The 16,492-nt window shown below is 36.1% G+C and overlaps 2 protein-coding genes across 3 annotated transcripts in view; one reads left to right on the plus strand and one right to left on the minus strand.

Moving 5' to 3' along the window:
- The first annotated feature begins 3,065 nt into the window (after nt 1-3,065).
- LOC121961102 (F-box only protein 15-like) overlaps nt 3,066-16,492 on the plus strand; it is a 35,120-nt gene continuing 21,693 nt past the window's right edge. Inside the window, exons 1-10 of one of the 2 annotated variants that reach the window (XM_088073028.1) lie at nt 3,066-3,313; nt 3,401-3,463; nt 4,573-4,677; nt 5,108-5,347; nt 5,623-5,811; nt 5,900-6,023; nt 6,718-6,800; nt 7,527-7,672; nt 8,551-8,675; nt 11,128-11,527. In XM_088073028.1, coding sequence (XP_087929154.1) covers nt 3,081-3,313; nt 3,401-3,463; nt 4,573-4,677; nt 5,108-5,347; nt 5,623-5,811; nt 5,900-6,023; nt 6,718-6,800; nt 7,527-7,672; nt 8,551-8,675; nt 11,128-11,394 — 1,575 coding nt within the window. In that variant the 5' untranslated portion in view covers nt 3,066-3,080 and the 3' untranslated portion in view covers nt 11,395-11,527. Of the gene's footprint in view, nt 3,314-3,400; nt 3,464-4,572; nt 4,678-5,107; nt 5,348-5,622; nt 5,812-5,899; nt 6,024-6,717; nt 6,801-7,526; nt 7,673-8,550; nt 8,676-11,127; nt 11,528-16,492 lie in introns of those variants that run through there. The other variant, XM_088073029.1, reaches the window with a different exon arrangement.
- Nucleotides 10,913-16,040, minus strand: LOC148185847 (uncharacterized). The gene is made up of 3 exons (XM_088073030.1): nt 15,708-16,040; nt 14,113-14,380; nt 10,913-12,972 (listed from the first exon to the last, which is right to left on the minus strand). Exons 2-3 carry the CDS (start codon nt 14,369-14,371, stop codon nt 12,710-12,712), a joined length of 522 nt encoding a protein of 173 aa, XP_087929156.1. The 5' UTR covers nt 14,372-14,380; nt 15,708-16,040; the 3' UTR covers nt 10,913-12,709.

Consider the following 16,492-nt stretch of genomic DNA (forward strand, 5'->3'; position numbering starts at 1 on the left):
ATATTAACCCTTTTAAACCTTAGCAAATTGGCATGGTTTCTCACAAAAACATGGAAAAAAAGGCAATGAGTAAATAAACAAGAAATTACCCAAAAAATCATAGCACGAAATTAGTAAAAAATCTGCAAGAAAATGAGATGAAATTAGCACAAACAAGGAAAGAAAAGTAAAAGAATATGACCTTTATTATTATTATTATTATTATTATTATTATTATTATTATTATTATTATTATTATTAACAATAACCTTTGTCTATATTATTGTATTCTAAGTATGGTATATATGAAAAGAAGCAAGAAAGAGAGATTTTATATATATACATGTGCGTGTGTGTATATGTATAGATACATATATATATGTATCTATACATACTGAAAATGCTGTTTATAATTGTTATAAACATGTATTTAAAATTATGTTAGAGATTTTTTAAAAAAATCTATTTTCTATTTTTAGTGCTTCTTTAGGGGTCAGGTCATTTCCTTGTTTGCATTTTTCTTTCTTTTCTTTTCTTTTTCAATAGTTTTTGGTCATTTCTTGTAAAATTCCTCATTGCCTTCCTCTTATGTTCTTGAATCAGGTCAGTTTTCTCAGGTTTTAAGGGTTAAGCTCAGTTAAAGAAGTGCAGTTCCATTACCGTGCTACTAGTGCTATTTGCATTTGCAGAGCTTAGTACTTTTAGAGTTCATTGTAAAAAGCAATTTGACAAAAAAGACAACTTAAAATCTCTAGGACATTTTGTGAATCTTGCAACCCAAAAATTCTTGTAAATGGACCTTAAATTACACTGTTTTCACTAATAGCATTAATCAAACTACAGTAAACCATAGCAACAGTAATGCTTCACACTGTGCTGCCAGTTAAATTTAGATAATGATGAAACCAAAAAAACTCACCAGAGCAAGTTTAAATTGTCAAGTCCCAGAAAACAGAAGATGAATGTTGCAGAGTGGCGTTCTTGATTTCAGCCTCGTCTGGTGTTTTCCATGTGAGGGCGTCATCACTTACACTAATTGTTTATGTGGCTGCTTGGAGACAATCGACATGTTTACATCAGAGGCAGAGGTTACTGTTGCGTCTGAGCTGTGTGTTGACAATAAAGTTCTTTCAATCAGTGTGTGTGTGTGTGTGTGTGTGTGTGTGTAGGTGTGTGTGTGTGTGTGCGCGGTCTCAGGTTTCATAGCTTTTAGCTGAATTACACAGAGACTTACATCACACAAACACACACACCGGCAGAAATAACTAACTCAGCAGAATTATCACCACACCTTTTTAAATGTTTCTCCACAGCTTAAACGACATGTTTACTGAGTTATCTGGATAGCTTTGCTCTGAACTACTTCTTTTATTTTATTTATTTATTTATTTTAACATTAGTGTGCCAGTCTGCAAAGTACAAATAGGCCTAACTTTGGTGGCTCCGAGGGTCCAAACACTGCAATATTTCCCAAAAAGCTGCAAAATTTCAGAAAACAACACAACATTTCCCAAAACATGGAGGCAAAAATGTATGGTGTTTTGAGAAATGTTAGTTTGTTTTCTGAAATGTTGATTTTTAAAAAGATATTTTTACAACATCATACACACATACTTTATTTCTTTGGACAAATTTGGGTTCTCTTCTCCCTGACGCTTGCTTATTGTTAGCTCTTTGGGTTTTCGAGGGCCCCGCTCCCATTGGGGCCTTGATAAATCAGTCCCATTTGTCCGCTCCTGCTTTTCTGAAGCAGAACGAGAGTGAAGGCCGTCACCATGCCTTTATCCTGTGACATTTTTGATGTTATTTTAAACAATAATCTTAGCACTGAAAATAACAATTTTATTTCAGTACAGGAAATGATGATATAAAGGCCTAGTTTTTAAAGATTTCCTTATCCCCTTAGAATCAAAAGGACCTTGTGACCATCTGTAAAGCTTTGCTGACCCCTAGTGGGGTCGGGATCCTCAGGCTGGGAACCAGTGGAGTAAAGTATTTTAATGTCCTGCAGGAGCATTTCAGCTGAGACAGAGTAGTCTATGGATAATTATGAAAAAAAAAGAAAATATATATATATTTTTGTTGTTGATTTTATTAGTATTTGACAATGTACAAAAATAGCAATGTATAAAAATCAATGCTGCTGCTAATCAGCAGTATATTGAAAATAGTTCATATATTTGTGTTTTTCTGTTTTAAACTAACAGCACAGTGGCATCATGACAAAAACCTGGCATTGAAAGGGTTAAAATTCTTAAATATTTGATATCTATGATTAGGACTAATGGTTAAAAAACAAAAACTCAGTGAAAGCGGCAAATATTATTAATTTATAATATTTCTTATTGCTTGATTTTGAAAAGCACATTTTTTGTGCAGAGCAATACAAGTGTGTGTAATATTAAAGTGAGCTCTAAGGATTAATAACCAAACTATTATGGATAAATATATGATTCATTTAATATTACAAGTAGTAGTAATAATGGATAAAAATAACTATAACTAATAACTAAATATTATTGATATTAATATTAAAGCGAGCCCTATGGGTTAATAAACAAATGATTATTGTTAAAGGGACTATTAATGTATTATTAATATTATTGTTGTTATTTTTATATCTTATATTTGTATCTTCTATTTTATCTGTTTTTTTTTTCTATATTAATGTTGCACCAACCCACCGGAACAAATTCCTCGTATTGTGTTAACTATACCTGGCAATAAATCTTTTTCTGATTCTGATTCTGATTCTGATGTCTTCTTCTTCTTCTTATTCTTATTATTATTAATGGATAAAAGTAACCTGATATTATTGAGACAAATCTATAATCTATAAATCTATATAAAAATGTGTAATATTAAAGTGAACCCTAAGGATTAATGAACAAATGATTATGGATACATGTATTATTATTATTATTATTATTATTATTATTATCTATTATAATTATTATAACTATTATGAACATTATTATTATTAACTATTATTAACAATAATAATAACTGTTAAAAAATAACCTGCGATTAAGTTTTATTGTGAAACGCTAAAGGTGGCCGGAAGTTATTTGAAATTGGCGGTTGCTTCGAGGAAAACAAATATGGCGGCTGGACGTGGGGAGTTTTTTCGGAGTTTCTTGGAGGGTTTGGAGCGGATACCCGGCCAGTCGTCTCCGTGTAGACAACCTAGAGACACGCCGGTCGCCGGTCGCGGTAGAGGAACGCCGGGTACGGCTGGAGGGAAATCGGGTCCGGGTAAAAGAAAAAAGGGCGGACAGAGGAGGAAGAATCGGCTAAAGGAGATGCCGAGCTCCGTTAGCGGAAATAGCTACAGGTGACAGGGCGGATTGTTTCACCTGAGCTCCTTTTTTGGATTATTTACTTTTAACCTCATCTATTTTTTAAACTTTTTTTATCCTAGCTGTCCGGGACCGAGATCAGAGGATAAAAAAACGGATTTTAACAACAAGAACTTGATGGAAAGGTAAGCTAGCTTATCTCTATCACTGTTAGCAGAGGTGAATGTTATTAACCCCTGTGTTGTTTTAGCTTTTGTTTACATCACTAAAAAACGACCCGACTTTACTAAACCCATAACATAATACAGCTTGATTAAATTTTAAACCCTAAATCTTTTTTGCATTTGATGTGATTTGATTAATTTCAAACAAGTAAAAAAGGACATAGAATAAACGTTATACAAAAAAGTAATTACTGATAATTAAAAACATAAAGCAAAAGAAATGGTCAAATAAACAATAACTTGCTTTGCATATTCAAAAAGGAGTGAAAAGAAGGAAAAAAAGCTTGTTTAATCCCACCCTTCTCCATAAGTTATTGTATTTTAATCAACTAGCTACCTTATTCATTTAAAACTGTACTGTAATTAATTAAATATATACATACAACCACATGCTCAAAAATCTACGATTTTTCATCATTATTTACAGAAAAAAAGACAAAGATAAAGGAGGAAAAATAAGTATTAAATAACAAAAAAATCAATGACTGCATTTAATCAGTGGAATCCACTCATTTTTATTACAGCACACCTTTCATAATTGTTATCTTGACTAAAATAGATGTTTATTATTATTATTATTATTACGGAACACATTGCATTGGTGTAAACATATTTTTTTAGAAAGATATGTCACTTGTGCAGCCTAAAGAAGTAGAAGAAATATGCCCGAAATAGTTTTGAATGCATTTTATCATATGGAAACGGTAACAGTCTTTTATGCAGTACAATGCGGACTTAAACTGCAAAATACTATTCATCTGTGTACTAAGTACTATGTAATATGAAAAATTATCACTCAATAAATAAACAAACATTTACAAGTACTGTACTTCAGTAGGGTGAAGTCAGGTGATATTGGACACTTTTTTGTAGATTACCAAGAAAGTCACCAAAAACTGATGAGGGATTTGACCACTGCATCTTTGCCCAACATCTTCTTACAACTGTCACAGGATTAGTGTAACTGCCATATCAGCTATTTGAGCACCGGCTTCAACTTTCACCTGCAGGTGGAATAAAAACATTGGTGTCAGTTAGTTACCGTAAAGCCTCTGTACTTTTTTTTTCAGGCTGCCGTACGAGATTCTGCTCAAGATTCTGTCGTACCTGGACGCCTCCTCGCTGTCTTGCATCAGCCACGTCAGCAAGCTCTTCTACCGGCTTTCCAATGACGAGTAAGTCTGTTCAGGCATGTAAACACTTTAGTCAGACTTTAACTGGACTCGGGGTCGTGCGAATGCTCCTAGTCGCTGCGCCGGCCTCCCTCGGTGGTTATAGATAGGGACTGCTCGTTATTTATAAGGGGGAATTGCTGCTGCAAAATAGGTCAGGCCTTAAAGGAAATGTAAGCACTGAGACTTGTGTTTTTAATTTTGGCTTAGGAACATATAAATTGAAACGGTATTATTTTATATTTGTTTTAAATAAAAAAGTCACACCTTGGCGACCCCCCTGCTAAATAATAATACAGAAGAGTCCCACAACACCGGCACTGGGATCGTGTTGGGACATCACTGAGTACCTGTACAGAATATTGTAGTCATTGTAAATCTTGTGTTCAGTATCTGAAGTATTTCCCAGTATTTCTACCTTCTTTTACTGCAGCGTCATGTGGCAGAGGATTTACATGTCAGAGTTTGAAAATCAAACGTGGAAGTTGAAGTTGTGGTCGGGTGATGTGGCGACAAAGGATGACCCAGCGGCGGTGGAGGGTCGCTCCACGGGCCACTGGAAGAGGATGTACTTTAGGACAATGGCTGGAAAGGAAATGAAGATGTGGAACAGAGAGATGAAAGACGTCAGCCCCTACACTGGTTTACCCAAACAGACAGAGTGGGTCCTCAGGTACGAGAGGTTGTCCGTTTGTACCGATTCTTCATTTTAAAATGTTGTGCACTTTTTGATTTATATTCTTTTTTTTTGTTTAGGTCCAATTCTGTGAAAATAATCCTAGAAATTTAAAAATGCTCAGTTGATAGACAATCCATCTTAATCCTATTTTCCCGTTATTGTTTTTTTGGTGGGATGTTCATTTAAAATGAGGCAGCATAAAGCTATTTTCGACCTCTAGATGTCTAATATTATGCCATTTGAGTTGTATTGTCTTTTTTTTTTTCCAGGAGCCTGAATGTGAGCTGGGAGCTGACGGTCTCAGATTTTGGGGGGCACGAGATCACAGTGAAGCAGAGCCGAGTGTTTTTCTTTGAGTCGTCCGTGATCGTCCGCTGGAACGGAGGAATGCTCCCCAAATACCATAAAATAAAAAACATCCAGCTGTTTGGAGTCAGGCAGGACACACTGAAGAGCAGGTGAGACACACTTACGTCCTCCTTTATTACGCCTTCACGTCCTCCGTCACCCCCTCCCTCATCGCTCCTTCCTCTTCCTCTTCATCAGGCCCGGCTGGCGCTCTCTGATCGTAGAGCTGGACAAGAGGGGTCCGCGTGCTTACTGCATTGGCAAAGATAAACTAATCAAACTGATGCATCTCCAGCCCGGCTTCATCGTAGGCGTCTGGAGGGTAAGTGTTCATCGTGTCATTACAGCGAAATATTCAGCATTTTGGCACGTTTCATAAAAACTCAGCCCGACACATCTGTGGAAAATCTAGATTCAGGATTTTGTGCAACCATAAAAAACCTTGAAAAGTCATTGAATTTGCAAATAAAAAATTTCCAAGCCTGGAAAAGTTTTGGAAAACTAAATATGCCCTGGCAGTCACGCCTTTCAAACCTGTGGGCACGTTTTTAGTAAAATAAATTAAAAAAATATCATTTAAAGTTGGATGCCCTCCGCTAAAGCCCAAATAAGTCCCTCCCCAGTCCCAACGGTCTGTTTAAACATTTAAAAATTCTAATCCTTGTCTGAAATAATTATTTTTTTAAGTAATATATGTATAAAAAGCTTTTATATAGTAATGAAAAAGAACTGTTAATGAGTATTGATGGCAGTCTTGGAAACTCATTGATAAAAATGTGTATGAACCCTGCAGACTCGAATGAGCAACATCAGTAATACACAAGTTACAGTGTAAAAGTGGTCGTGGCTGCAAACACATAACAGTGTGATTATGTGCAAAATAAAGACCAGCAGCACAGAATAGCTCTTTGTAGAAGACTGTAACTTCTCTTGTTTTATCCTAGTTTCCCATCTGTGTTTCCATCACTAAAACATGGGAAACTAACAAAAATGAAAATGTGTTTTTGTGTGTGTAGGGTCAGGACGGTGTGGCCTTCATCATGGTCAGTCTGCATTTCCACAGGCTGGTGGAGAGGAGTCTGCTGGGATCCCCGGTCTGGTAAGTTCCCGTCTCTACAGCCCTTTTTACGCAGTTAAAGGCGATTCTTTGAAGCCGCTTTTGAAATTTTACACAGCATGAAACAACGTTGGCATAATGCTGCTGCAGTGTGTGATTTTGGGCAGCTTTCTGATGTTCCAAGAGCAAAAGATTTACTTGTAATACAACAGTGTCATTTAACACGTGCCAGGCAGCACTTTCTAAACAATAACAATGTTACATGGCGGCTAAAAGGGTAAGAGCTCCGTAGTCTCATTGTTCTCCCAATTTGCAGACCTTTTTACGCTTGCCGTTTTTCTTCTTTGAGTGATGTGATAACTGCTGTCAAAATCCTGAATTTCATCCAGTGAGTCCTGTCAGTAAAGTTGAGCGCTCCCTCTGCTGCTCACAACGCTCCTCTGCAGCTTCATTATGCCAGCTGATAACGTGAGGAACTTTGTCACATGTTAAATTTGTGTATTTCTGTAAAAATAAATAATGGAAATAATCATTATGTACATTAAAGCACTATTTACTTACCACTTTTTTTACAAAATGACTGGAGGCCCGTTGCCAGTTCGTAAATGAACATTAAATATAAAATAATTGAATTGAATAATATATGATTATTATTTAATTATTGTAACTCAGTTAAATGTTATATATATATATATATATATATATATATATATATATATATGTGTGTGTTTGTGTTTGTGTTGTCTCATTTTCTTCATCTTCCTGCAGCCCGTACTCTGAGCCTGACGTCTCTCCTCTCATGGATAATTCGGACCCTGAGTTTGGTCTGCATGACTACACTCTGCACATTGTCCTGCACAACACGGGCACCGAGATCATGTCGGGACATTTCCGCCAGCTCTCCTGTAACACAGGTAATCTGATTACATATTGCAGTCTGATTAACAGGTAATCTGATCACTAGAGGTCATTGTTTCCCACAGAATTTGAATAAATGAATGTTGGGAAAACCAAAGGGCCATCACAATTTACCGTTATCGACGATAACTGTGATGTTTAAAAATTAAATATTGATGTCATGTTAATAATACATTTATGACATTATTTAAAAGGTAAATCTTAATACTCTTTTTTGATTATTAGTTAATTCGATGACTTTTTCTGATGTGAAGAGGTATGTTAATCTGATCTAATTCACAATTTATAGTTTCCAATGAGACTTAATTCTAAAAATTAAATAAAATAGAGGATAATAACTATTAAAATGTATTTAGGTTTTATAATTACTGTTAAGTCTTCTCAATTAAGGTTACATTATGTTAATTTATTAAGACAGGGTTCCCACGGCCATGGAAAACCTAAAAAAGTCATGGAATTATTTAATCACAATTTCCTTGCCTGGAAAAGTCATGGAATTGGTAAAAAGCTCGTTTTGGAAAGTCATGGAAATCATTTTTTGTGTGTAATGAAATTAGTACAGTACAGTACCTTCTGTTAACTTACATTAACAATATGACATTTTTTTTCTGTATGTAATGATGTAATGTTGCTTTAATATTGGTTGATTTGTGACAACATTTTGTTTACAATAACGTATGCTTGTGAAATTTTGTCCAAGAAAATGTTTGGAAACTGTGTCAAAATTCTAAAAAAAATCAGATTCATACCTGAGAAAGGTGCCTGTTTTTTAATTTTTTTTAAATAAAATGAGCAACACCCAGATTTAAAAGATAACTGGAGGAGTCCTGGTTTTGGTGTAAATACTAAAATTCTGTCGTGTTGTTGCCATCAGCTCAGGTCCAGCGAGGACTGCTGGAGATGAGGGTCATCAGCAGGACCAACTTGTCCCAACACAGATCGCTGTCTGGGAACATCACGCTGCCCTGGACGAGCGAGGAGCTGCAGGGCTCAGTGGAGGTACGTCACTGTGACATGACAGACCGTTTACAAGAGCACACACGTAAACACCTGAGTCACTGCCTTTTTATTTAAAAAATAATCCAGTTTAGATTCACTTTGATGAGCTAAAATCAGCCTAAACCAACTTTATTACTAACACACCCTGAACGAGGTAACATCATTTACACAGCATCGACTGACCATCAACAAAGTGCATATATTTAGTAAGGGTGTCAAAAGAACGGGTTAATTTTGATTAATTAATTGCAAAAAAAATAACACGTTAAAAAAACTATCTCTGATTAATCGTGTTTTGTGGTGCACTTTGACCTGATGTCTCATTGAAGGCCACAGTGGCTTTGAAACGTGAGTTTTTGTACCGTCGAAGTACTTCAAGCCTGAAATGCCTGAAAGCAAAATATTTAGCAGCGAACTCTGAGCTAGCACAGCCTCTGATGTTAGCGCCAGCAGCCAAACTTCCTCTCTTCCATTTCAGAGTAAAAGCCTTACAACGTCTCTGTTGACAGAATGCCATCAGTTGTTGACACAAAGCATTTTATTTTACTAAATATTTGCAGGACCGTGTGGGTGACGGTGCAGGAGCTTGTGTGACTTCATAAATGTTGGAATTTGTGGTTATAAATGTGAATTAATTTTTTTTTCAAATACTTTCACGGCAAATATTGATGTGTGAGATTAATTTAGATTAAATAATCACAACGCATGTAATTAATTAGATTATCTTTTTAAGTGCTTGACATCCCAAATAGTTAGATAGAAATTTAAAAGAATAGTAATAAACAGGCTGAAACAGCTCCTCTTTAACACGTTCTGTCTCATTTTATTAATCTGTATTTTAGCAATATCATACAAGAGGTTGTGCTGTTGTACTCTATATCATCGTGGCTGTGATTCTTTCACATGATAATCACATGATTTCATTGTTCAATAGTTCTGCATTTGTTGGAAGTGACAGCTGTTGCCTGCTGTTGCTTGCGGATCTGTGTATGCTGGGTCTGCGTGTTATGTGCAGACCAGCTGTTTAGTATCTTGAACATTTACTCGTGTGTTTCCAGTGAAATAAGTGTCTGTATGCAGTCGCATTGGCGGCTTGTGTGATTCAGATGAGTTAGTTTGATCAAACAGGACGTCGCTTTAGTGTGTGTGTCCGCTCATCTCCGTCACCTCGAGACCTTTTTCAGACAGTTTGTGTGTGGCGGTGGCTCTCAGGCCGTGGCTGGTGTCAGACGGGTGTTTCCCCGCCTCATTGTGCATCCTTGTAACATCTGTGACAGCTGGTTTACTGTTTCCAGCGTTGGAAAGCCACACTAAGATTTAATCTTCTTAAATCGCTTCTTTTCTTTACTGCGCAACGTTGCCTCTTTCCGGGAGCTGCTTGAGACGGGGATAACGGTCGTTCTCCTGGAGTTTCTTACTAACTAACTAACATTCACTGAAACTCTAACTTCTTCGCTGTATCCACTGACTTCGGCCGGCTTTGCGTCTTAATCCTCTGCTGCAGCACACTAGAGGCTACAGTGGATGAGTTATCACTAAAGAGACGAGCCGTCCCTCACTGCTTATCAGTGCAGATCTCTGCAATACCGTACATAAGCATCTCGGACATACGTCAAATGTATTTCTTAATACTCCTGAACATTTGAAACCACCTGCTTTAAACATGTAATATTGATGCTGACTTCACTCTCCACCCTCACTGATGGAAACAGCAGGTTATCAGACCTGTTTAAACTTTGATAAAATGCAGTAGAGACTGTACACCAGTTGTAGGAGTGATGGTATTAATTCTACTTAAGTATTTTTACTACTACTCTCGGTTGAATACTTCTGTTGAAATGAACATAATTTATTAAAATACTCTAATAGTAGCCAGTCTCACATCAAATATTGTATATCTTTCTGTATGTGTCCACTATTTGTGAATTTGCAATACTGAATACTCCAAGTACTCACATAACGTAACTATAATTACCAAGAAAGTACTCCTAGTAGAAAACGTTAAAACGTGTTAAACTTGTGTTCAACCATGTATTGTGACTCCAGCGACTTTTTGCTGCATGTCATTCCCTCATTTTTCCCTTTTCATGCTTAAGATGTCTTTTACATTATAAAACAAAAACATAATAATAATAATAATAATACTAATAATAATAATAATAATAATACTAATAATAAAAATAATATTAATAAATTAAATAAATGGGAATAATAATAATACTAATAAATTGGTTCAATTCAGTGGCTTTAATAAAAGAAATCATTTTGGAGAAGTTGAATGCTGACACTGTGATAACTCAGCCAGTAAACCTGCTCAGACGCGCTGCGGTCGTAGACGTCTGGTCTTTTTCAGTAACTCAGCAAAGTAAGTTTCGTTTTGGCTCAGCTGTTGTGGATGAAAAAGGGTCATATCCCTTTTGTAGCTCTGACAGTTGTTTCTTACGCCGCGTAGAAATGCTGCATCATAACGCTGACTCTGCTGGACGAGCTCCAGAAGCCCTTCTGGTGCTTCAGCTCGCCCACCGTCATCACGCCAGCGAAGAAGTGGCTGTCGTTTGACTACGGCGGCGAGCACTTTGTGATGAATTTCTACAACTCTGACGGGAAGGTGAAGCTGGAGCTAGTCTGGTTGAAGGAGCAGAGGCAGTTCTTCATCATCAGCCTCACCGTCTTCATTTCTGTCTTCAAAGTCAACAAGCATTTCAGCACGGTGTACTGACGCCGAGTTATGAAGTTCTGATGCAGTGACGTTGGGTTTCTCCAGCATTACATCACTTGTTTACACAATGCCCTACTTTCTAGTTTTTGTATTTATCGTACAAAGGTATTCTGTAAGAATGGAAAGCATTAAATACAGGCCTCAAGTGTTAGACTGAGAAATTTAGACCGTTTCAGTCGTAAAAATACAAGTTTTATTTTAGAAGAAAGACTTCTAAAATTCCTTATTTACATTTTGAATACATATTAATTTCTGTAAGTTATTTTATTTTGTTGCACAAAAGCAAGTCTCATTCTGTACGAATGAAACGAGAATTAATTACAAGCTCATGACTGTTTTCAGTCAAAAAATCTAAAAGGAAATTATATAAGAAAAGCTTCTTAAATTCTCTATTTGAATTTTGTTCACAATACAGGGAGTGTGTCGCTATTGTCTTTGTTTCTATTGTAGAAAAAAGTACAACTTGTTATATGTAAATATATTAGTAACGACATCCGACAAAACATTAAATATTAGATCTTTTTTTAATTTCAGTATTTACTGAGTGCATATTAATTTCAGTAAGTTATTTTATTTTGTTGTACCAAAGCAAGTCTCATTCTGTAAGAATTCAAAAAGAGAATTAATTAAAAACTTTTGCGGCAGAAGCTTCATGTGTTAATTTGAGGAGTTTGGACTGTTTTCAGTAGAAAAATGTAAAAGGAATTTTTAGAAGAAAAGCTTCTAAAATTTTCAATTTTATTTTGTTTAAAGTACAGAAAATTTGTTGATTTTGTTGTCATTACATTTGGAGAACAGAAGACAAATTATTACAAGATGTAATTTGCAAATATATCTTAATCCTTACTTAATCTTGAAAAGCATAAAAAAATGTGAATTTCAGTATTTGCTGAATATTATATTAGTTTTGATCACAGACAGTATTTCCTGTGACTAATAAACTGCTCTAAAAAAAAATCTGTAAAAGGCAGTGATTTTTAAAAATTGATTAATTTTTCCATGTTTTGATGTTTGGATGGTTGAACGCAGCAGAGTCAAAGCTGGATTTTACTTTAATGAAATCAAATTATGCAGAATTCAAGTCGTGCATTATCACTGATCCAGTTTGAACGACAGAGGACCTCTTCTTGGAAAGCAGATGATGAATCTTATTATTGTGATTGAAAGAAGAGACAATCAAAGGGGCATAAAAGGAGACTTAGACCCTCGTCATGGTCTAGAACGACTGCCACCTTCCGATGGCTCCATTTGGATGGACGGGTTTTTCATTAATTAGCATCGTACTCATCCTCATTCCTCAACTACGCAGCCACTCTTAGGACTCCGAGCGATCGGAGGGATTTGTCCGTTCCTGTTGATCGATTCTTTGGTTGCTCCAACAGACACATCTGTAAAATCTCTCAGGGTTGATCAGTAGCGTCTTCCTCACATCACCAGAGCGGACTTGTTCTTGATCACCAAACCGGATGTGGTTTGGACCCAGAGTCATGTCCATTGCAAACTGCGGGACTCCCTTCAGCTTGGCCTTCTTTCTTTCATATTCTTCTTTGAGAACACCGAAATCTGTCGGTATCGTGTCTAAAACAAGTTGGACAAACACATACATGATGACGATTATTATTATGATGCTAGATGTTAAAGTTTGATCCAAAAGAAAACTCAGCTTTCATGTTAAGTTTGTGTTTATAACTTTGGCAGAGATTAGTAGGTTGTCACTTGTGATAAATCCCTGCCGAAACCTCCAAATTATTGTGTCGATGGCATTGGTCTTTTAACCTTTGTCACTCAGTACATTTGCATTATGTTAAAAGAAGTCATTGTGTTAGTTTGCCTAAAACTGGATATTTAAAACACGTGTAAACATGTTTGTCTGACTGACATCGTACCACATCAAAAAATTTTTGAAGTTGGACTAACGCACCTAAATAATGCTGTTTGGGAATGCACTGCTCTTTGATATACCCGCCTCAGTCGGACCTGAACTGGCTCTCTGCGTGTGCACCTAGTTGCCATGATGTGACTGTTCAGTTATTTATTTCATTTATTTATTTTGATTCCAGCTTAGGTTACAGACATAAGACTTAAAATGGAAGTATTTTGTATTTCTCTTAATTACAAAAAAGTCACACCCGTTTTACTCCCCCCTCATCTGATGAAAAAAAATCAGTCCCACAACAACAGAAGCTAAGTGATGTACTACAGTGGACGGGGCCACAGTAAAACATATTGTAGTCACCTAAAAAAGTCAGAATCAGTTGAAGTGTGCACTATATTATGAATACTACGATGAATATTTGCTCCTCTTTACCGTTCACAACTGATGGAGGCAGCAGCAGAATTTGACAATGGAGTCAATGGATGACTTTTTGTCAATGGAGTCTGATGTTTTTTATATAATAGCTTCAAATCCCTGTCTGTAAAGGCTGTCTTTCAGCAAGTTAAAGCAGTTTTCTACCCCAAAGATATTGTAAATAAAGTTTTGGTCAATAGCAAATAGCTGAAAGGGGCCATATCGACACCTACCGTGGAGGAGTCGGACATACTTTCGTCAATAATTTGATTCTCCTTGAGTGCTTGTGTACTGCTACAAGGACAGTAGTTCAATGGTAACCTCGTCGAGCTTTAACCATAGCTCGACTTATCTGTTTTTTGTACCATAACCTTTTGGTAGTTGTATTTTTTTAGAACTTCATATTTTCTACCTTCAACCTGACATACCTTTTGGGTCGAGGCAGGAGTTTTTCAATCCCTGCACCAGATCATTCCTGCTGATCTTCTCTAAGACTGTCATGGTTTCCTTCATGGCTCCGGAGTCGCCATACTTCTGCTCCATCAGATCCACTGTGTCCTGTCTGTCCGCCTTCTCCAGCTGAGCTGCTGAGATGTCATCCTGCTTTAGGAACCACTTGAATTTCTTGAACTCATCGTCTTTTAATTCTTGCAGTGCTTTCCAAAGCTTTACTGGAAGTTTCTCCATTTTGTCTCCCTGGTCGAAATTTAGAGAAATGTTCAGTCTTGAGTAAAGTTGTAATCACAACACTGACACCTAATTAAGTTACCATTGGACAAAATGGTAGACTCTGAACTAAATGATGATTTATTAGGAACCTTGTGTCCATCTGTTGAATGTCAGTCCAATATTCTTTATCTTTTTGCTCTGTTTTGGTCTCCACCAACCCCTGAGGGAAACATCTGTTTCTTTAGTGGCTAAATGCTCCAATGTAATCACCAGCTAGTCTTTTATTGTGTCTGTTTGTGGTTTGTGGTGGAGAGAAAGCCAGTCTCTTCAATCTAAGCAACTGAATATTTGTCTTTGGATCGTTTGTTTATGTTGGCTTCAAAAATTTGTAATTTCTTTTAATTGTCATTTGATTGTCTTTACTGCCACAAAAGACACGCAGCACACACAAAGCCAGTGAGATCATTTGTAGGATAGTATTCACGAGCTGATTATATGTTCTTTATTTGTTTTACTTACTATTACCTCCAACGACAGAAAGACTGTTGCTTTTGCGCTGTGGACTTTCCAGTCTGGTTGTTTATGTGGCTGTCCTACACAGCGTGATGTCAGGTTGCGTTTCTCCAAAATTAAATCTGTATAAGCTGCCTTTTTTGGCCCACACACTACTCACATTCAGATAGCAAGGTGCGTAAATGCAATCTAATGCGGCAAACTGGAAGCTAAACCTTAAAAAGTTAGACCGTAAAATCCCCAGTGCTGCTGTTGTGATCTGCAAGTATTTTCATTGCTTTGATACTTGTTAAAATACTTACTCAGAGACAAGGACATTTCCTCTGAGACTCAACAATTAACTGTCTCTCTCCAGAGTTACATACAGCACTTTTAAATCTTTATTAGCAACATTTAATAATGTTTTGATTACTTAGCGATAGAACAAAATAAGTTAACTTTCCATTTTATCCTTTTGATTTTATGTAATCATTTGTTTACAGATAATTGTTTCTTTCACAGATGTAACTGTCTAGTTAAGTTTTAGTTTAGTTTAATTGGGACATTTCATAACTTATACAACAATGACTCATTACTATTTAAATACAAAAAAAAAAGTCAAACCAAAGAAGGTTCTGCTGACTGAAAACGTGCATTATACAGTGAAATGAAAAAACTCTCAGGGTAGTAGTAGCAATAATAATAATAATATTTTTACTTTATTATTTCTGTACAGGCAAAACCGGAAAAGGTACTCTTCCTAAATTTCAGTGTCAAAGAGTGTCATGAAAACTTTTAAGAACCAGTTTTAAGGTATTTCCTGTTGCATCTCTTTGAACAAAAAAACCCTAATACAACTCACCAAGCAGAATGCAGCACACAGTTCTTCTGATATAGAAAGATGATCAATACAGTTAAGCTGTTCTGTCTAACAGTTGGTAAGTTACACTAAAAGTTGCCTTTTACTTTCCAGATGGAGTTTGATACCTTTAGTCAGGGAGAGGTAGATGTTGTACTTTTCTTGACTTCCTGTTCTTCTTGTTAAATTTTCAACCCCACACCCCCTCAAAAAACACATTTGCATTTGTCACAAACCACTAATTGTCATCATATTTTTGTGTTGTAACATTTTTCTTTTTTGGCCACAGTGCTCAGGTTCCTCATTGAGGTGGACTCCTCGTGAAAACAAGCACATAAAAACGATTTGTCTTGGAGATGTCCTTCCTCTTACTTAAGTGAGATTATACCTGTGTCACCTGACTTATTACTGTAGTTAAAGGTTATTATAGTTAACTAAAATTAACCAAAAAAATTTAACAAACTAGGTATGAGCAAACATTTTAGTTAGACATAATAAATATAAAAACTAGACTTAAGAAAAAAGATTAACAAATTAAAGTGTACATAAAAAACTAAAATATTCATTTGTTTTTAAAAAAAGAACTTCAACTAAACATCTAACAGCAACAAAAACTATGGATGCACCTATTTTGAAATTTGGGGCTGATACCAATGTTTTTGTATTATTTTGTTATTGTTGTTTTTTTATTCCCCCTTTTGAGCCAGTGAAACAAATAAATCTGCACTATAAAAAGAATAAATGAACTGTTTTAATCCCTTCAACACACTATATTTGATGAGGCCAAA

Source organism: Plectropomus leopardus, chromosome 22, assembly GCF_026936395.1.
Source record: "Plectropomus leopardus strain MGB_pleo_1.0 chromosome 22, ASM2693639v1, whole genome shotgun sequence".
NCBI classification, from domain to species: domain Eukaryota; kingdom Metazoa; phylum Chordata; class Actinopteri; order Perciformes; family Serranidae; genus Plectropomus; species Plectropomus leopardus.

Excerpts from the sequence above, each read along its gene's own strand:
- LOC148185847 (XM_088073030.1), bottom strand. The coding sequence starts at position 14,371 with ATGGAGAAACTTCCAGTAAAGCTTTGGAAAGCACTGCAAGAATTAAAA. Across the intron at positions 12,973-14,112 it reads CTCCTGCCTCGACCCAAAAG|ACACGATACCGACAGATTTC; the intron begins GTATGTCAGGTT and ends AACTTGTTTTAG.